This window comes from Fringilla coelebs, assembly GCF_963513975.1.
Source record: "Fringilla coelebs genome assembly, chromosome: 17".
NCBI lineage: Eukaryota > Metazoa > Chordata > Aves > Passeriformes > Fringillidae > Fringilla > Fringilla coelebs.
In genome coordinates, this window is record NC_140043.1 from 14,720,071 (window position 1) to 14,741,451 (window position 21,381).

At 49.0% G+C, this 21,381-nt stretch overlaps 1 protein-coding gene across 2 annotated transcripts in view; it reads left to right on the plus strand.

The window, feature by feature from the left end:
- The window catches only part of TMEM132C (transmembrane protein 132C), a gene marked incomplete at both ends in the record, with an annotated part of 163,762 nt that extends 145,884 nt beyond the window's left edge, over positions 1-17,878 (plus strand). For both annotated transcript variants that reach the window (XM_084217236.1, XM_084217237.1), the window contains 4 exons: positions 7,521-7,726; positions 8,720-8,993; positions 9,633-9,824; positions 16,688-17,878. In XM_084217236.1, coding sequence (XP_084073362.1) covers positions 7,521-7,726; positions 8,720-8,993; positions 9,633-9,824; positions 16,688-17,878 — 1,863 coding nt within the window. The remainder of the gene's footprint in view (positions 1-7,520; positions 7,727-8,719; positions 8,994-9,632; positions 9,825-16,687) is intronic.
- Between the last annotated feature and the right edge of the window lie 3,503 nt (positions 17,879-21,381).

Genomic DNA, 21,381 nt, shown 5'->3' on the forward strand with positions numbered 1-21,381 from the left:
GCTGCAGCTCAGGTGGATTTTGCTGCTTTTGCTGATGTTTTGTGCTCTTTGCTCAGGAGCAAACCCTGCTGGGGCTCCTGCAGTGGCAGGTGTGGTTTCCTGCTGTGAGGAGCACAGCAATGCCCTTCCCTGAAGGTTTGGGGTTTGTGTTCAGAGGCTGAGGAGCTGCAGTTCCCAGTGACCATATCCCAAATAACCTGAGAGTCCTGAGAGCAGCAGCTGCATCCCTGTGAGTCCAGAGCCAGCAGCCTGGCTCTCTGCTGGCTCCTCCTTGCCTTCTGGTGCTGTGAACACAGAGTCATTTGTGTCAAACTGGACACCTTTAGAGCAGGGGAGAAAGCCACAGCAGAGTGGAAATGCCCTTGTTTTGCTGCTCTGAACCCTGGGACTTTGGAGGTTTCTCTTCTGGCAAATGTGCTACGTTATATTCTGAACAGGAGAACAAACAGAAACTCCACCTCCTTGCCCTCCTCCATCCTTCCCAAAGTCCTTTGATTTCTGAGATCAGTCTATTCACCTCCACTCCACCTCCTTGCCCTCCTCCCTCCTTCCCAAAGTCCTGTGATTTCTGGGATCAGTCTATTCAGCAGAACTTGAGAGGAGCTCTATGGAAGTGAAGCTTTACCACAGCCTCCTGCCAGATGCCAGCAGGGAACCAGGGCAGCAGTGGCTGGAGCTTGCCCAGGAGAGGTTGGGTCAGGGGTGGGCAGCAGCCACTCCCTGAAGATTGAAGCTCAAAATGGGCATGGACTGAGATGCATTCAGCAGTGAACATTGTAAATACCCTGCCATCACATCACAGGCAGAAATTTCAAGGGCAGCTGAAGAAACTTCTAAGCTATATCCTTGCAGGCTTCCTTCCCCTGTGCCATCACCCAGCTGCCTGCCTGCCCTGGGCATGGAGAGCCAGCACAGCCCAAGTGAAGAATCACAGCAAGAGTGCCTCAAGTTCCACAGAAAGTGCTTCAGAATCACCTCCAAAGCTTCAGCACCAGGATTGGGAAAGGAAAGGGGAGAAGCAACACCAGCCTTGTGCCAGCTGCAGGTGTGATGGGAGGATGATCAGTTTGCTCCAGACCGGAGTAATGCAGTCAGAAGAGAGGATGGTTTGGTTCTGCTTTGCTTTTCTGCCCCTGGTTGTAGTTTACTCACTGTGAATCTGTGCCTTGCAGATACACACTGAGTTAAGGAATGACAAACACTGTGATGGAAATGCACAACCACTGCCCAAACTGTGAGATGGAATTAAAAGTGATTCCACCCTGGGATCCTGCCTTGCCAAGCAAGATATCTGGGGCCGTGCTGCAAATCTGGGCTGCCACATCCCCAGTGAGCAGGAGCCAAGCTCTCTGTTTGTCCCCATTGCCAGAAATTGCTTGACTGGAGAGTGCACAGAGCAGGGCAGATTTTGGGTTCTGTGCTAATGTGAGCTGCAGAGAGCTCCTGTGGCTCAGCAAGGCTCCAGCCCAGCTTCAGAAGCTGGTCACTTGGGAGCAAAGAGATGCCCTCCGGTCCCAGCTGGCATTCTGTGCCCCTTTTACTCTCTCAGCTCTGTCGTGGTGAATGATATTCAGTTAGTTAAATGTACTGCTGCTGCTCTGCAAGGCTGCCCCTGAAATCTCTCTAATGAGATTAGATAATGTGCAGCCTCTGCCCTAAGGAGAGCTCTCTTGCTTTGGGGGCTTTCTGCTTAGTTTTGCTAATCTGGCTGCTGACACTGAAAATGCAGCAGAGAGGGCCCAGATGGCATCCAGACCGTGGCCCTGGTGTCACCCAGCTCTGCTCTGCAGGGCTGGCAGTGGCACTGCTGGGAGCCTTGCCTGGGGACTGGATCCCCCCTGTGCTGTGGAGCCCTCAGCAGCCCTCAGCCCCACCAGCACCCAGCCCTGGGTGCCTCTGGGAGCTGCAGGTCCTGAGGTGTGCAGCTGAAATCAGTTCAGAGTAGGAATCCTTCCTCAGCTACCTCACCAAACACACTCATTCTTTTGGGGGCCACAGGTGGAAAGGGCTCCTGGGGTTATTCTTGCACACCTGTGCAGGTTGAGGTGAGAGTTTGCCCACCTGCAGGGCTGTGTTTGCCTCTGTGCTGCTGGCAGGCAGCTCTGGGTGCCCTTCTGAGCCCCTGAGCTGCAGCTGCATCCCTGGCAGCCAGGGGTGGCCCTGAAAGCACAGCCACTGCAGCAATTAGCAGCTCCTGCAATGGAGGGTTCCATTCTCAAGGCTGCTCTGACATTGCCACAGAGCTGTAAATAATAGTGTGGAAGAGCTCAGGTCCGAAGCTTTAACTTTTATCAGACTTAAACAGTGTAATTTGACAAAATGAGTACTGTGGGCCTTGAGACAGCTTCAGTTTTCCACTAGGTTACTGATTATTCAGGATTATGCAGCCAGGCAGTGAAATCCTTCTTAGGAAGCCTAATGTTCCTGCAGCAGAGGATTTCCTTTGTGTGCAGGACCATGGTGTTTAATTGGAATCAAGGCTGGGGAGCCACACGGAGTCTCTCTTTCAAAACCTGGAGAATTTAATAGGGGATAATTCCCTTTCTACACAGCACCTTGGTAAAAAGAAATCTTGGGAGGAATTCTCTAGCAAGGACATGAATATCCAAAAGTGTGTGTGGAATTATCACTGCCCAGTGTTTCCTGTGACTGACCTGTGGGTCTGTGGTGAGTGAGTGATCCAGGGCTCCTCAGTGGAGTGAGAGGCTGCTCCCAGAGCCTGACCTCCCTGAGCTCCAGGTGCCTTCCTGCTGTGCCCCAGTGATGGCACTGAGCTGAGCACAAGGGGTCTCATGCATGAAAAGTGCTGAACACCATTATTCTTCGCTGATTTTCCTGTAATTTTATTCTTTTTTTCACTGAAATTGAGATTCCTTTAAGAGGCACTGGGAAAAGCTCTGTGCTCACAGAAGTGCTGTCATAAATATTTAAGCATTTATGTAACCTTTGAATATGTTAGCAACATTTACATTAGTATAACAGAAATGGGTAAATGGGTTTACAGACAAAAGTGCAAGATTCTGAACCTGATGAATACAAGCAGGACATCCACTGTTCCCTCATCTCCCCATTGCTGCTCAGTCCTGAAACCACACAGACTCTGCCTAGAAAATGGATTGATGCCTCCCAGTCTGCTCAGTCCTGAAACCACACAGAACTCCACCTAGAAAATGGATTGATGCCTCCCAGTTTCTCACTCTCCATAAACCTGACAGCATTGCTGCATTAAAAACTTCTCTTTTTGTCCTTCAGAGACTGGGCTGGTATCTCCAGAGGTGAAAACCACTGGAGAATAAACCAGCTTGGACTAGAGCAGACTCACAGAGGCCACCACTCATTTATTTTTGGGTTTTACAGTTCATTCTTTGCACTCCTGTGTGCCACAGACACAAACCAGTGCTTTGGGTTCACCATCCTTTGAAAGGCAGCCTTAGCTTGTGTTTGACATGAAATTTCGGATTTTTCTGTGGTGGCCAGGGGGGATGGAAGGACGTTCCCTCCCCAGATCAGAGTGCCACAGGTACCATCCAGGAGGGACTCTCCTGATTTCCAGGCAGCAGTTTCCTCTGTCAGCTCAATAAAATGTGATTTGTTGCAGAGAGGATCTATCCAAGTCATCTGGAAAGGCAATGGCCTTTGTTACAAGGGGGCACAAAAATATAATGCCAGGAAGAAGACAAAGAGGAAGCCTCTAGGGAATTGTGCTTAGCCCTGTCTTTGCTGTCTGCTTCTTTATTTTAGTTTTAATCTGGAGAAAGAAGTTAGGAAAATAGAAAAAAGGGAAAAGTAGCTGAATGCAGCTTAATAATGAAAGAAACTGCTGAAATAGCATCAGAGAGCTCTTTAAAATGCAAAACTTCTTGCTGATCTGCTAAGCAGGAAAGAAAAAACCCAATCACTTAAAGGTGGTGGCTGAGCAGGCTTTCCCTTCATCATTGCTCACTTCTTCTGATGCCAGAGATAAAAAGCACTTTCAGAGGGAGGATGTGTTCATAGTAAAAGCATAAATGCTACAGGAGATGAGAGACACATCAGTGCTCACAGAGCCTCCAGCTTCTGCTGGAAACTTTCTTGGCCTGGGGTGGGCAGGACCCAGAGCTGAGAGGCTGTCCCTGCACTGCTCCCTGACCTTCCAGAATGTTGGCAAAAGCCTGGAGGAAAACAGAAAAGCACTTCTATCTATCAAAAACTCTTTAACAAATATACATTTTTAATTTAAAAAAAAAATAAATTGAGTTCTAATGTAGCCCATTTTTTTAAAATCTGCTCTCTATCCTTCCTCCATGGTTCCATGTGCCATTGCCTTTGGTGGTCCCCAGCAGCCCTGTGTTTCCATCCTGTGTTACCCCCCAGGAGAACAGATCCAAGCAGTGTAGCCAAGCCTGCCCTGAATGCCTGCAGAGCCAAGCTGTCTGAGTTCTCTGGGATGTTATTTCACCTCAGTCAGCCTGAGCTGGGGGGCTGTTGGGCACCACACAGCCTGTTCCCTTTTTTTGTGAGGGGCATGTGCTCAGCAAATCAGAGCCTAGCTGGGCCTTGCTGGGGTTGTGAATTGTGGCACTCAGTCCATCTGCATCTGTCCTCTGAGGCTGAGAGACCTCGTTCATTGATGTTTGAAGTGACACTGTGCCAGGGAAGGGCAAGGAGGGCAAACCCCCCTGCTCCCATTTGCCTTCTGTTGTGGCTGAGCTCAGCTGAGGTGTGCTGCTTCCAGAGGAGCAGACATGGAGTGCAGCTGAGCATTCCATGGGGATGGGTGCCCTGAACCACAGAGAGAGCTCCCACCCTGGATCAGAGGCACAGGGACTGCTCCTGTGCAGCACTGCCTGGGAGTGATGGATGATGCTGCCAGGATGGGTGCCTGGAAGGAGTTAAAATGCACACAGAATTGCAGGAATGCCAGACAGCCCGAGCTTTGCTCCTCCTTTCCTCTCCTCTCCTCTCTTCTTCTGCCTCTTTCTCAGAAGCACAGGAGAGAGGAGAAGCAGTGTAGGGACACGAGCAATGCTTGTTCTTGGGGAGGAGAATCATGTTTCTCACAATGCAGCTCCTAAAGACCTGCCAGTGTTGCTGATGCATGTCCAGTAGTAAATACCAACCTGGAGCAGTTGGAAGGGCTCTGTGGTGGCTGCTCAGCCCCTCCTTAGGATGCTGGATGGGCTTGTTCAGCCATTTGTTTGTGGCATGGCCACAAAGGCTTGGAGCAGCTTTCCAAATGCAGATGGAGATTGGATCCCAGCCCAGAGCCATGGTGGAATTGCAGTTTTGCTACTGTTGTTATTCTTTCTCTTTTCCCAGCAGTTAGATTTGCACAGTTCCTGACAGCACTGAGCTTCAGACAATCTGAAGTCGTACATCTGGGCCAGACCTGAGCAGTCTGACCGGTGTGTTGGCAGAAATCTTTTATCAGCACATGCAAGTGGTTTGCACAGTGCATAAATGAGCAGCTTGCACAGCTAAACCAGAAAGTTCACTTTGTCTCTGGGCTGAACTCCTTGGAAATGAGTGGGGTGGAGCCAGCATCAGGACAGCAATGCTCCAAGCAGAGTTCAGTTGGATTTTGCTGACAAGCCTCCCAGACCCTTCTGCCCAAAGGAAGGTAAGGCTGAGGAGCCAAGAGCTTTATCTGAAGCTGCTTTGTAGAATGTTCCAGAGCTAGGAAGGACACAGCAGCTCACACACAGGGCTGAGTGTCCCTGGGACGTGCCAGGGGCTGCTCACTGCTCTGGGCACCAGCACCTCCCTGGGCAGGAGCTCAGGCTGGGACTCCTGACATGCAGCCCTTGCTTGCCTGCAGCTGGAGCTGCTCGATGAGGAACATTCCAGGGCTCCTGTCCCAGGATGAAGCTGCTGCAGACACCACAGAAAGAACAAGCAGCCCATGCAGGGGTGTGTTCTGAGTAACTGCCTGCTGTTACATGGGATATCACACATATTGTTGGGTTCCTCGTGACCTCTGCTGCACGGGGCTTTTGGATTAGATCAAACAGACATTCTGAAACAGCCTGGTTTGAACCAAACCTGTTTCTGTATTGCCATTCGAGCTAATGGATGGGAAAATAGGCCATGGCATTCACAGTGCTAAAGTGAAGGTGTTTCTGCCCCCTTCAGGCTTTTCAGCTGGCCTCAGGTGGTCTGAGGGAGAAGCCTGAAGAGAGGGACGGGGCAGGTATTGCAGCAGTGGTAGTGCTTCAGTCAACAGAGCTGCTGGAGCACAACCCTCTGAGGCAGCCAGGCAGAGAAATGTTTGTGTTATGTTCTCTGAAGTTTCTTTTTGCAGTCTCATCATCAAATATTTTACCAGAATATGAGCAGTGCTTAAACCCAGGAGAGGATACAAATGCGGTGTATCAGACTGGGAGCAGTTCAGCTCCTGCATCTGTGGCCACAGAGGACATCCATCTGCTGGGCTGGTCTGGGGACATTGGCACTGCCAGCTGATAATCCTCATTTGAATGAAACGGTGTTGGGAATGGGTGGAAGGGAGCAGATGATGATATAAATACATGTTCAGGTGGGAGACGCGTTCCCACCATTACCAGTGCTCGTTAGGGGTGATGAAATGGAATTCTGACAGGATGGGAGCAGGAGCAGGGGCTGGGATCTGCTGGGCTTGCTGTTAATTTCTGCAGACATACCAGCTCATTTAGTAATGTAACAGCTCCCATTGCTCACCACTTAATGTATGATTAATGTGCCACTGGATTTCCCCAGACATTTATGACACCTTTAGGAATAGAAATGACAATGACTTTATCACATGGAGTCACTTCATACTATCTGCATCTCTCTTAATGATTTATATATCCAGGAGTGATTTTATCACTAGTACTCAGTAACATAATAAATGAGAAAACTCAATGGTCTGTAAATTACAACACTGATTAAAGAAGTGATTACTGATATAACTCTTACATGGCTATGATAATGCTTGCTTATATTCCAGGACAGCATTTACATATTAATGATAAATCTACTGTAGTGTTTAGAAATACTTTACAGCTTTAATCAAAATGTAAACATTTACAAACAGATAATGTTTATTGCAGAGGAAATGACTTCTGTTACTCTTCAGTGGGTGAAATCTACTGCAGAGCCCTGTGGAAAGCAGCATCACCCCTGATGGAGGGCGTGTTCAGGGCAGAGCTTCGACTGGCTGCTTGCCCCTGTGGAGCCCAGTTTGGGTTTGCTGGGTTCCTCTTGACCAAGCTGGGAAGAGCTTTGCTCATTAAGGATTCCCCAGCCCTGCCATCAGTTTGGAGCTCGCTGCATTGCAGAAAATCAGCTGCAAGCTTCATAAACGGTATCCAGCCCTTAGGCATCTCCAGCACTTGGTGCCTCCCGAGCCAGGGAGGGGCTTTGTGTTCAGCTGCTCCCTCTGTACCATCATGGACATGGATAAAGAATAAAGAGAGGGGAGCCTCTGCTGTTTGCCTGGGGGTTGAGCCGCCAGGGTGACCCTTGGAGCTCACCTTGTCACAGGGATCACCTTTTCTCCTCCCCTCTCTTCCCCCTCTCAGGTTTCTGACAGGTGTGACTACGTTTTTGTCAACGGCAAGGAGATGAAGGGCAAGGTGAACGCTCTGGTGAACTTCACCTACCAGTACCTGAGTGCCCCCCTGCAGATGACGGTGTGGGTGCCACGCCTGCCCCTCCAGATCGACATCTCCGACACCGAGCTCAGCCAGATCAAAGGCTGGCGAGTCCCCGTGGTTTCCAGCAAAAGGTGGGTGGGAGTCCCTGCAGTTCTGGGTGCTTTGTGGGAGGAACGCTCTGAAATGCTGCCTCTGCCCCTGAGGAGCAGCAGTACAGCTTTGTACTGGGCATCTGCAGATACAACAGAGCTGTAAAAGCTGGGGGACTTCTGCTTCTGTGCTCGTGTCTGTCTTGGGCAGCAGGACACAGTGTGGGGCTCTGGTGAGGTCCATGGGCAGCAGAGCTCAGTGTGGGGCTCTGTGAGATCCATGGGCAGCAGAGCACAGTGTGGGGCTCTGGTGAGGTCCATGGGCAGCAGGACACAGTGTGGGGCTCTGGTGAGGTCCATGGGCAGCAGAGCACAGTGTGGGGCTCTGGTGAGGTCCATGGGCAGCAGAGCTCAGTGTGGGGCTCTGGTGAGGTCCATGGGCAGCAGAGCTCAGTGTGGGGCTCTGGTGAGGTCCATGAGCAGCAGGACACAGTGTGGGGCTCTGGTGAGGTCCATGGGCAGCAGAGCTCAGTGTGGGGCTCTGGTGAGGTCCATGAGCAGCAGGACACAGTGTGGGGCTCTGGTGAGGTCCATGGGCAGCAGAGCACAGTGTGGGGCTCTGGTGAGGTCCATGGGCAGCAGAGCACAGTGTGGGGCTCTGGTGAGGTCCATGAGCAGCAGGACACAGTGTGGGGCTCTGGTGAGGTCCATTGGGACCAGAGCTCAGTGTAGGGCTCTGGTGAGGTCCATTGGGACCAGAGCTCAGTGTGGGGCTCTGGTGAGGTCCATGGGCAGCAGAGCTCAGTGTGGGGCTCTGGTGAGTTCCATGGGCAGGGTGTTGTTGGGAGAGGGCAGCACAGATGAAGGGGGGCACAGTCCAGCTGTGTGGTCCTTCCTCACGTGAGGTGGACGTCCATAGTGCAGAGCTGCAGAAGGGAGGGCTCTGTTTGAGGGGCACTCTGCACTGGCACTCCTGTTGATTTTCACTGGTGTTCTCAGACCGTTTCTCCACGCTGTGCTCTCTCCTGTCCCCAGGCCCACGCGGGACAGCGATGACGAGGACGAGGACGAGCGCCGGGGCCGGGGCTGCACCCTGCAGTACCAGCACGCCATGGTCAGGGTGCTGACCCAGTTCGTGGCCGAGGACTCGGGGCCCTGGGGCCAGCTGAGCTACCTGCTGGGCTCAGACTGGCACTTTGACATCACTGACCTGGTCAGGGACTTCATGAAGCTGGAGGATCCGCACATTGCCAGGCTGCAGGAGGGCAGGATCCTGGTCGGCCGGGAAGTGGGGATGACCACCATGCAGGTACAGCCTGGGGCTGGGGATGGGCTGGGCTGCCACACCTGCCCTGCCCACAGAGCACACATCTCTGGGGTTACACGTGGGTGTCCTGACTAAACCAGGGCATGAAGGGTGGATGGAGCTGGTCTGTGTGGGTATGAGGAAGGTGGGGAAGGCAGCATGTGCATGAGCTGGCTACCTGTAGTTCCTGAAGAGAGCAGCATGGTCCTTAGTTTCAGCTAAGGGAGGGATATCTTACTGACTTCGTGTTCCATCAGAAACAGAAAAAGCTGAGGGAACAAGAATTTCCAAGCCAAGAAATGAAGGACAGATCCTAGGCTGCTAACCCCCCTTTGAAGCAGTCGGGAGGTTTAATGAGCTCATCCACGTGGGAAGACAGAGTAACAGGAGAAGAGATTTTCAATCCACTCTCATGGTGAAATAATGCAAATAGCACAACCGGGACAGGACAGCTCCCAGCCTTGGATGGTTCTCAGCCACAACCTCTCCACTCAGGTTTTCTAATGAAATCAAGGCTCCCTTTCCTGTGCTCTTCATTTCTGTGCATAAAGCTTTGGAGACAAGAAGGGACAATGACCTTAAGAAAGGTTTTATCAATTGATCAGCCTTTTCCTAAATTGATTCTTCTGTGTTTCTCCAAAGGTTTTGTCTCCTTTGTCTGACTCCATCCTGGCAGAGAAGACAGTGACTGTGCTGGATGACAAAGTGACCATCACAGACCTTGGAGTGCAGCTGGTGTCGGGGCTTTCTCTCTTCCTGCAGCCCAGTGCAGCCACCAGCAGGGCCATTGTGGCCACAGCCGTGGCCCAAGAGCTGCTTCACACTCCTAAGCAGGTAATGTGCACTCTGACTTTCCTGGTTTGCCTCCTGGGATGGGGCAGGGTTTTATCAGGGTGAAGTACAGGTGGGAATTCACAGCCAGTTTAGAATTTAGACTTCAGGTGTAGTCCGTGTCCATGTTAATTGCTTTTCCCTACAGATACTCTGGAATTGCCTTGTCATTTCTTCCCTTCCAGCAGGGACTTCAGTCTGCAGTAGAAGTTCTAACTGCACTGAAGTTGATGCTGTTTACAGTTTTAATACTTTCTTTTGCTAGTGAACCTGTTGTTTTCACTGCACAGGCAGTCTTTGGGCAGTGGTTTGCTGTGTGAGCACGCCTTTGTTTTCTGTTCAGGAAGCACAGAGCTCTGTGTGTCACAATTTAATATCTTCAAGAGCTGTAAAACAGAGGCAGAAGATGGCCACATCCATTTCTTTTCCCTCCTGGAGCTATGACACACTGCCAGGCTCATCTCTCCTTTTATTTTTCATGTGGATTTTGGGGCATTCATCATCCAGCTCATGTGCTGATCTTCATTTAAGCCAGCAAATTCCCATCTCTCTAAAGGGGGTCTTTCAAACAGCTTGTCTCAGGTCACAGCCTCTGTGGAAAAGAAGATTGGAGAACACCACCAGGTCAAGTCAAACACTCACTCTGGCCCAGAACAAACCCAAGGGTCACTGGAACATCTTCCTTGGTCAGTTGATTTGAGGGCTGGGACTGGGGAGCACACAATTAAATCTGTCCACAGCTACTCCTCTTGCAGAAACCATTTTTCCTCTCCCATAGATAGGGAGAGATCTCAAGTCAAGTTTTATGGCCCATTTTCATGATTATTGCTACCTAATTTTCTGGCACATAAAAATAATCTAGTTTGTTTTACAACTTAGTGACAGGGAAATGTCCAAACTGGAAGGACACGGTGCCCATCTGTTCCATTTGTTGCATCCTGTAAACATAAGAACCTTATGTAATTAACCCATTTATACCCTTCTTCAGGGCTTAGAAACCACATCTGGCATACTGTCTTCAGACAAAGGCAGTGAAAACAAAAACTGGAGCACTCCTAAGCCAGTGCTGTCCTGTGGGACAGAGCAGCACCAGTCCTGCAGCAGCACTGGAAGGATTGTGGCTTGGATTGCAGATACAGGAGCCTGTGGATCTGGAGAGGCTGCCCAGTGCCACTCAGATTGATGGATGCTCTGTCCTGAGGATGCAGAGAGATTTATCAGCACCAGGTTATGGCAGACGATGCCAGGGGTGCCCCCTGTGCCACCTCCTGTTGTCTGTGGCATGGTGTGACATGTCATTGCATGCCACTGCCACTGGCAAGTCAGGAAGTAATACAGGAGAGTCAAAATGTGGAAACGTGGTTTGGGCTGAAATTATTTCTCCCAGGGTCTGAGTTGTGAAATTATTTTGGTGAAGTGGTTTGGTTTCAGCTGCTGCTGTCTGCAGGACAGTTTCAGGTTGCTGAGAGTGGCACATTTGTGATGCAGGAGTCAGGCCCTGGTTCTGAGCAGGGCATCTCCATCACCAAAAAGAAGACAGGAATAGATTTCACACTGGGAAATAAGGGGAAGGAAATGGTGTAGGAGTGACCTATAGAGTCACAGACATCTTTTCCTTTCATTGCAGTTTGAATGAAGGATGTAACATTTAAGTCACTTTCCCTTAGAAAAATGAATGCAAATGTGGGAATGTTTGTGACTAAATTTTGCAAGAAGTGACTCATGATTTGGAGTGCATCAGCTGAGATCCTGACTGAGCTGGAATTCTGAAGGCAAATGCTGAGTGTTTTCTGAAAATCAAGCCCTTTTGAAAGAGGGTTTTTTCCAAGGAGACAGCCCAGGGCCGAGCCTGTACTTGAACATTGTGAGGACTTCATCATTTAAGTGTGTCTTTTCCTCTCCAGCAAGTTTATAAAAGGCCCAAATAGCTCACACAGACCTTACTGATGCAGCTGAAGAACAAAATGCAGCACTTTTGCTGTGGCTCTCTTTCAGTGACCATAATGACTGGATTACCTCAGCTCCAATGGCCACACCTTGTCTGCACACACAGCACAAAGCAGCCAAAGTCCTGAAAAGTTGGCAGTTTCTCCACAAATACAAAGCACTGGAAAGAAGATAAGCCAATATTTTTTCACCTTGGGTGCTTTAAGTTAGATACCTTTATCTATAGCTGAGCACTAATTACCTGCTGTGACAAGGTGACCTTGAGGCATGCTGAGCCCATGTATTATTTTTTAATCAATTGGGAGCTCATTGGCACTGAAAAGTGGATCAGTGATTTAGGTGCCTAAAAATAGACACGGGTTGACCAACTTTTAAATATCAAAGATGAAGTGTCTTCTGAAAATTTGGAAACTCTAGCTGTGAGTAATCTATTTCTGGAGGCCATCTGCTCAGGTAGGAAGGCTGTTCCATTTGGCTGGCTGACGGTTGTTAAATCAACACTGTCATCCTAAAGGCTGCTCCAAAATGTAAACAAAAGGAGACCTACAGTGTTTAAATGTTTCCTGATCTAAGTGAGCTTCAAGGACTCCCAAAGCTCTGCAGGGGAGCTCACAGTCATATCCAGCTTTTTTGTCGCTGTAGGGTATTGCATGGGGGCTGGTGAACTGAAATGGGTCAGTGAAGAAAGAAGAAAAAAGCCTTTAATGAACAGCTCTGTGCACTGATGTGCCTCTCAGTGCTACTGGGGAGCTGCAGACACTTTCTCAGGGAAAAAGAGCAGTGCTGGTGCTTTCTCAGAGCCAGGTTCTGTAGTGCCTGGTCCAGCCCTGGCTCTGCATTTTGGTGCTGTGGGTTCACTGCCCCATCCTGGCAGTGTCAGCTACACCCAAAGTGTATTTGTGTATTTCTGTCTCCTCTGAGCTGGCAGAGCAATGGAGTGGCTCACAGGAATGACAGAGGAATTCAGCAGCATGGGAAAGGGAGAAGGGATGCATGGTTGGATGAGAATCTGAATTCTTCCCTTGCAAATGCAAGCAAATTCCCACTGGAAAGGAATGTCACATTAGCAGATTGGACAGAAAGGAGAGGGAGAAATCCTCAGTGGGGGATGCATGGTTTGAATTAAGATCTGAGTCTTGGCTGCTTTCATTTCCACATCATAACGATCAAGCCCAATTTTTACTACACAAGCCACAGGCTTAAAAATAAATGCACATGTAATACTTTGATATTTCATGTGATAAAATTGCTGGGGAAATCCATTCCAGCATGCAAGTCCCCAGACAGAACAATCAGAGCTGGTCTAGCAGAAGCTGCTGAGAACAATATTCCTTTGCCTTTATTTGAGGGAGGGATGTATTTGTTTTCTGCAGAGCCAACCATTTCTTTCCTCTGATGTCCTGCCTCACTCCAGGACCCTTCCAGCTGACCCCAGCAACTGAGGGCTAATTCACAAATACTTTTATTTGTGCTGGAGTGAATGGAGACCGTTAAAAGGCCGCTTTAATCTGAGCATGGAATAAAATCAAATATCCTGCTCTGTGTTTCTAAGCAGCAGAATTCTCTAAAATGCAACCAGTTTATCCAAGAAGATTTATCAAATGGTGTCTTTGGACTGGTAAGCCACAATGTAATTCAAGGCCAGGAAAGGTGGTGGAACTGCCACGGATGCAGAGCTGAAAATACACCTGTGATGGGGGAAGAGAGCAGCAAAGGCACAAGGGAGAGGTTGGACAAAAGATGTCTCAATGAAGTTTTTTAAGTGCTCAAGGAAAGCCTGGTGGTAATCAGCAGTGTTGTGGGAAGCAGTTTCTACATCTGTGGGCTGGATGTTGCTGTCATTAGCATGACCTAACGAGCATTCTCTGACTCCACACCACAGTCAGCACTGAGATCCTCCTGCTCTGTGGGGAGCACTGGCACTGATGTGTCCCTGTGGTCACTCTGTGTGTGAGAGAGAGGAAAAGTGAGGGGAATAAAGGCTGGAAAGCAAGATAATCCCTCAAACCCTTTGTTTGTGCTTGGTAATTAAAGAGCACAGGCATTTGTCACCTCGGTGTTGAGGGCATGAGACGAGGGGCAGCAGCTTGGCAGGTGAGAAGGCTCCAATCCATCTTCATCTTCTGAGAGTAACTGGAGGACCTTGTCAGAGATTGGGAGGGGATTTATTGATGTGGTACACAGGATTTGCAGAAACAGCTCCTTGAAGGACATGGCACTAAATCATTTCCTTTTTCTCTCTTCTTTTCTTTTTAGCTTTTCAGAATTTATGATCATTTGGGAAATTCACTTCCTTGCCCTGCCTTTGGATTTCCTTTAATGATGTGAATGAGAGGAAATGATCTCTTGCCAAATAGAATATTTGGTCTGATATAACATATTTTGGCAGGATTTTAAACTCTCTCCCTCTTTCTCTCGTTTGTTTTCTTTCCCTTTTAATTAATGTTGTCCGTACTATGGGCATGGCAATGTTGTTTTGTGAAAAAAGAAGAAACGTTCTCTTGGAAATAAAAAATGTCAATGCTGGTAGAAAATAATGGCTAAGCCAGGGCACACCTCTGTTACCTACAGTAAATCACAAGTGTGCCTACAAATTTCAGCTGGCTGCCATCCCATTTGTCTCTGCTTCATAAAGCCGGGAATGCAGAATTGCAGAGCAGCGGCATAAAGAATAAAAGTTGCTTTGAAGTTGGTGGCAGCTTTGTCCAGATGCACAGAGGGTTCAGTGAGGTGAGTCCTGTGGTGAGGTGTGGAGCTGTGTGTGTGCCCACCTGGGCACAGGGGCCATCGTTTCCAGCCCTACCTGCACATCCTCCTGCAGGTGTTTGCTCAGCCCGCTCTCCAGAGGAGGGCACGCTGCCCACAGTGATGTGCTGGCAGTGGTGCTGGGGTTTGCCCTGGCACAGGCTGCTGCAGAGGCAGTGTGCCTTCCCCAGTGGCACGTGAGGCTGACCTTTGTTTGGGGAGAAGGAAGGCAGCAGGATGCTGAATTGCCTGAGGAGGTGAATCCTTGTCTCTCTGCACATGTCCATTAAAAAACCCCTTTGCTTTCCTCTGGCCGGGGTTGCTCTGCTATAGATTTCTGTGATAGGAATTCGAGCTGTGCCCTGCAGCTTTGTGTTTGCTCAGTCATTTCAGGGTTGTTTCTCTAATGAAAGATCAGATGTTTTAATTTCCTTATGCACTTCACCCTGCCCAGCTTCTGAGTTACCCTGGCTCTGTTTCAGCTCTTTGAAGTAAATTTGATTCACCAAGAACTTTGCCTTCTTTCCTGTTGTGCCACAACTTATTTTTTCTTCTTTCAGTCCCTCAAGTACTTGCTGATAGTGCTTTGGAAATCAAATATTCAGTGTGGCCCAACCTTCTGCCCAGCTAAATGCCCCTTGCTGTTTTCATTGAAAAGCTTTAAATTCAACTGGAAGGGTAGCAATTCTCTTTGTTTATAACCATAGCATAACAAATTGCAGCCAATTGAAGACCATATTAAGCTGTAAATTTGTATTATGACTGGACATTAACAGGGTGGCAGTGTTTTTCCCCAGTGCTGGTGTTTCAGCCCAGTTGTTCTGATGTACCCGAGTGTGAAGTTTTAATTAGAGCCATTTGTGGTTTAAGTGTGGGAAGGGAAGAACTTCACTTTTGTGGGAAGTTGCACTCTGGCAATCTGCCTGGCCGTCTGCTGGCTACGCAGGCAAGGCACAGAGCAAATGAAAAATTAAAGAAATGCCCTGCAAAGGAAGCTATTGAGATGTGGAGAAGGAAATATCTGTGTCATTTGGATGGGATTTCACATGGCAAAGAGCTGACCTCTGGCTTTGTGTTTGCTTCTAATGATGACTTCTAGCAGTGCTACCTGCAGAGCACAAAGACAGCCCAATTAAATCCAGGCCATTTGTATTTTTATTGTAGACATCATGCCAGAATCCCCGTCCTCCTCTTCTTGACACAGAAATTTGGTGGACTTTTTAATTATCTCAAGGATAAAGTGCATTTTGCTTAAAACAAACCTTTCTCTAGCAAAATGGCAGTTGTTCTGTGAGTTTTTTTCTTCCAGATGAATCTTCTGCTCCAGCCATTTCCAAGATACTGTGGTAGCTCCTTACTCCTGCTAAGATACTTATGCCTTAATTTGACAGCTCCTCGTGGCACCTGTGCATGTGTTACATGAGGGAAATAAGTGTTCTGTCAAGTGCCTCTAGTAATTTTTGTGATTTGCCTCTCTCGGCTTTTGTACGGCAGGAATGACTTTCCTTGCAGAGCTTGTAAAATTGTCCCTCGCTAATGGGCACTTCGGTAATAAAGACATCTCACATCAATTATTTTCTACGTCCTTGTGCACAGCGTTTGCAGGGAGAGTAACAGTGGAACCCTTGGTGACAAGGGTGACCAGTTTTCTGCCCCGTCAGCCGAGGCTTGGTTTGCTTTCAATGCGCTGCAGGATTGCTGTGTCCCATTTCCTCCAGCTGGGAGAGACACGGGCTGCAGCAGGCTGGGCTGATTTCCTGGAGGCCTGGGTGGTGTTCACAGGACGAGGGAGGAGAGGAGAATCTTGACTCCATGTTTCAGAAGGCTGATTTATTATTTTAATATATCTATTATATTAAAAGAAAATTATATATTAAAACTATACTAAAAGAATGGAAGAAAGGGTTTCATCAGAAGGCTTGAAAGGAAGGAATGATAATAAAATCTTGTGGCTGACCAGAGTCTCGACAGAGCTGGACCCGTGGTCGGTCATCAAGTGGAAACAACTCATATGGACCAATCAAAGATTCACCTGTTGCATTCCACAGCAGCAGATAATCCTTGTTTACATTTCGTTTCTGAGGCCTCTCGGCTTCTCAGGAGGAAAAATCCTGGCAAAAAAGGATTTTTTCACCAAATGTGCCTTGCGTTTAACCATCTCCCTGTCCTTGCAGGAAGCTGTGGTGAGCACCTGGATCCAGTTCAGTGACAGCTCCGTCACCCCTCTGGACATCTACGACCCCAAGGACTTCTGGCTGTCGGCCGTGTCGCTGGACGAGGCCGTGGTGTCCGTGCACCAGAGCCCTGCCCTGCGGTGGCCCGTGGTGGCGGCCGAGGGCGAGGGCCAGGGCGCGCTGGTCAAGGTGGACATGATGATCTCCGAGGCCTGCCAGAAGTCCAAGAGGAAGAGCGTGCTGGCCGTGGGCAGCGGCAGCATCCGGGTGAAGTTCGGGCAGAACGACGCGGACGCGGATGCGGGCGGCGACTACGGCGCCGACGAGATCGAGAACCGCGCCAGCGACCGGCGCCACAAGGGCGCGGAGCCCGAGCGCCACGGGCACGACGCGCGCTACCACGGCGGCTCCGCGGCCGACAGGGACCCCGAGGGGCCCCTCAGGAAGGCCAGCACCACGGCCAAGTCCGTCCTCAAAAATAAAGTCGTCAAAAACAACCGCCCCGACGGCGGCAAGCTCTCGGACGACAGCCAGCTGCAGAACATCCCCATCGACTTCACCAACTTCCCCGGCCAGGTGGACCTGCCCAAGGGCGGGGCTGGCATGGAGGACGGCGACCTGGTGCAGACGCCCCGGGGGCTCAGCGACCTGGAGATCGGCATGTACGCCCTGCTGGGCGTCTTCTGCCTGGCCATCCTGGTGTTCCTCATCAACTGCGCGACCTTTGCGCTCAAGTACCGCCACAAGCAGGTGCTGGTGGAAGGACAGAGCACCGTGACGCACTCCCACGACTGGGTGTGGCTGGGCAACGAGGCCGAGCTGCTGGAGAACGCGGCGGACGCGTCGCCGCAGCAGGACGAGCGCACCACCATCATCGACCGCGGCTCGGGCGGCGAGGAGAGCAGCCAGCTGCTGAACGGCAGCGCCCAGAAGGGCGGCCCGAGCCAGGCGGACCCGGGGGGCAGGCTGGGCAAGGAGCACAGGGTGGAGCCCTTGCACTCGCCCACCTCCAAGAGGAAGCGGGTGAAGTTCACCACCTTCACCACCATCCCGCCCGACGACGGCTGCCCCACCGTCAACTCCATCCTGGGCGGCAATGACGATGACATTAAGTGGGTGTGCCAGGACATGGAGCTGGGCGACTCCAAAGAGATCAGAAACTACGTGGGGAAGTTCAAAGACAAAGCGTAGCTCCCTGCTGGGGTGTTTTTTGTTTTGGGTTTGACCACACCTTGATGCCTTCAGTTCTACAGTATATATTGGGATGAAGGGGAGGGGAAGGGATCGCCGGGAGAAACGATGAGGCAGTTTTTATAATCAGGGAAAGAAATTTGCCAAACTGTCCGTGGTTTGTTTTCGTTTTTCCGCTTCGTTTTGTTGGGGCTTTGTTGTTTGTTTATTTTTTTTTCCCCATTTTTTTATTCTGCTACTCATGGATTTAGGAAGTGGAATACAAAAGGAAAGGAACAAGGAAATGGTATGACCGATCTGATGAACTGGGCAACGTGAGGTTGTGAAAATTCATTTTATGGGTCGTACAAATAATAATGATAGTAATATTTCACAGTACCAAAAATATCTGTAAAATGAAATGAGAGAATATAGGAGCATGAAAAGAATAAGCAAGAGGCAAACAATAACTTGTTCTGGTTCCAGTAAAACATCGCAGTTGTGGACATGTGACCCACAAGGAGAATTTTTGTATTGGTACTCAAGACATTTCTTTTCATTCCTTCGTTTGAAATGAAGATGTGTCTTTGGCATTACCTGTGAAGGAGGAAGAAATTACCTGGTATTTTCATTTTCACTTTTCCATTTGTCTTGTAAATTGAAACAGAATCATTTTCCCTCTTGTACTTTTCTTTTAAATATCTTGAAAACAGGAAAATTTAAAATTCAATAAGTTCACAGTGGGACGAGAACATTGTGTTTCTAAGGTAGCTGTAAACAGTCTCCTGTCGTTTAAAGAATTCAGGGGATAAGTATTGACTAATAATTGCCACGTGGTGTCTCTTCTGAAAGCCCCAGCCTCCATTTCACCCTGGCTAGAAAGATGTTCTGTTTGGAAGAATTTTCAATTTCCTTTCAGGCTGGGGTTGTTTGTTTAGTTGCTCGTTTGAAATTTCCACAACCAAAGTTCCTGTGTTTCGCCAAGGGAAGAAGGTGCTGTTTTCTGTTTGCTTTTTGAAGCACCAGGCAATGGGAGTGCCCCTCTGCTGCACTGCAAATGTTCCTGGAACTGAGACCATCACAGGCCAAATATGCACAGCCTGGAGCTGGGTTGTTTTGGGGTTTTTTTTTTTTGCCAGGTTCATGAATTCATAATTTTGTGCTGCATTTTTCTGTTTATTCTGGTGTCACCAGCTCTCATCAAGCTCTGAAAGCAAGAAGAGGAATGGACAGAAAGACCCTGATTGCCCCAAACGTTTATTCCCTTTCCTGGGAGATCTGGCCTCTGGGCACACTGTTGGGAGGGAGGGAAATATTGCTGAAGCAAGAACAAGAAATATCTGGAGCTGTTTCATTGATTTCTTTTTTTTTTATTTTTTTTTTTGCCATTGGACCAGCGAAGACTGAAAAGTTTAGACCAGGTTGTAAATCTGGATTTTGAACAAACAGATACCAAGGCAGTAATAAATCGGAAGCAAACACAAAATAGAGATTTAATTGGTGGTGTGAACTGGCAGAACTGTGCTGGCTCAGTGCCAGTTCACATTGGTGGAGGACACAGATCAAAATCTGTTCAAAGAGGAGCCCACTGTCCTCCCAAGCCTCTCCAGCTGAAAGGAGGTGGCAGGGCCAGCCTTTGGAAGCAGTATTATGTCCTGACTGTTAGCCAGAAGCACTTGCATCGTCCTGTCTTTGCCATGAATTTCCTTGGTTTGGGTTTTTTAATTACTAAACTCCGTAGTTTGGTTTTTTTTGTTTTTTTTACTTGGACAAAGTCAATCCTGCCACCCAATAACATAGATGGACGTTTTAACAAGATATGCCTAGTATGCATTGTAGACTGAAAGAATGTAATATTTATTTATACATGTTATATGAATTGTAATTAAAATGCTTTACACGGCTTGACAAATCAACCTCTCTTTCCTCAGGGGGGTGCTCCTCTGTCATTTCTGCAGAGTGCTGCATCCACTGCCCTGGAGCACAACCTCAGCCCCTTTTGGAGGGAGAACAGAGGTGTGGGGAAGATCCTGGTTTAAATTGCCTTTAATTTTGGACTGAGGATGCTTTGATAGAACAACCAGTCCTATGTTCTTCCAGGTTTTATTAAAAAATATCAGCCAATAAATATAAAAGAGGACAGGTATGTTACTGAAGCAACCCAGAGGGGAATAATGAGTGCCTCCATCAGGGGCTGCTGTTAACTGAACCCTCTGTGTGAGGGGCAGAGCCCACCCTGGGCTGGCTCTGGGAGGGCTGAGGATGCTGCTGCCAGCCTGTGTCCGTCCATGGGAGGCAGATCCTGCCCAGCACATCCCTCCATGGCACAGCACAGGCACTGAGAAATGAGCTGTGAGACCCCCTGACCTGCCCAGGTGTCTGTGTGACCCCCAGACCTGCCCAGGTGTCTGTGAGACCCCCAGACCTGCCCAGGAAGCTGTGAGACCCCCAGACCTGCCCAGGTGTCTGTGTGACCCCCAGACCTGCCCAGGTGTCTGTGAGACCCCCAGACCTGCCCAGGTGTCTGTGTGACCCCCAGACCTGCCCAGGTGTCTGTGAGACCCCCAGACCTGCCCAGGTGTCTGTGAGCTGTGTCCCTCCTGAGATGCTCTGAGGGCACACACAGGGAGGCCAGCCAGGAGCCTGATGTCAGCTCCTAGCTGAGGTAATGGGCATAAAAACCTCCATAGGCTGAGGAGTCTCTTTAAGGAAAAGCATTCACCTGATTAGCCCATTTGTCTCTTCTCTCATCAAGCATTTCCTAACAACAGTCATTTCTTGCCTAAACTAGGAAGCTAATAGGTGTAATGCCATCACTTGTGCTTTGGAGGTATTTGAGACGCTGTTCTTGCTCTTGAGAACAAATTCAATTCAAATTCTGTCTGGGATCCCGAGGGGAATTAACCCCGGCTGATAGCGGGAGCCGCTGTGAGCTGGAGGGTGGGGATGGCCGGGCATGGAGGGGTTAACCCGGGACAGCTCCAGTGGCGCTCGGAGCCAGGAGGTGGCACTCGCAGCCCGGCGTGCGACACGTTTGCATTTCAGTTCAGGTCTAGGTTGTGTCTTTAAAAAAATCTCCATCCGAGACCACTGAATGTGAGATAAAACCTCATTTTTGTGGATGGCCGTATTGTACATATATGATATTTATATCTATTTCTATATATTTTATATATATATATACACATTTATTTATTTATTTATTTATTTATTTATTTATTTATTTATTTATTTATTTATTTATTTAATGACTTATTTATTTATTTATTTATTTATTTATTTATTTATTTATATTTCTATATGGACATCCTGGCCCCAAGCCGTCCTGAATTCCGGAGAGGCCATTTCCTGCAGAAAACCCCTCCTCCCCCGTGGAGGGCAGCCCTTGCTGGGCTCCTTGCTCTCCCCAGCTCCTTTGGCATTCAAGGAGGCACAGAAATAATTCAATATACACAGTGACAAGTGCAGTCCCAGTTCCAGCAATGGCATGGACAGTGTGTTATCTCAGAGTGCTCTGAGATCAG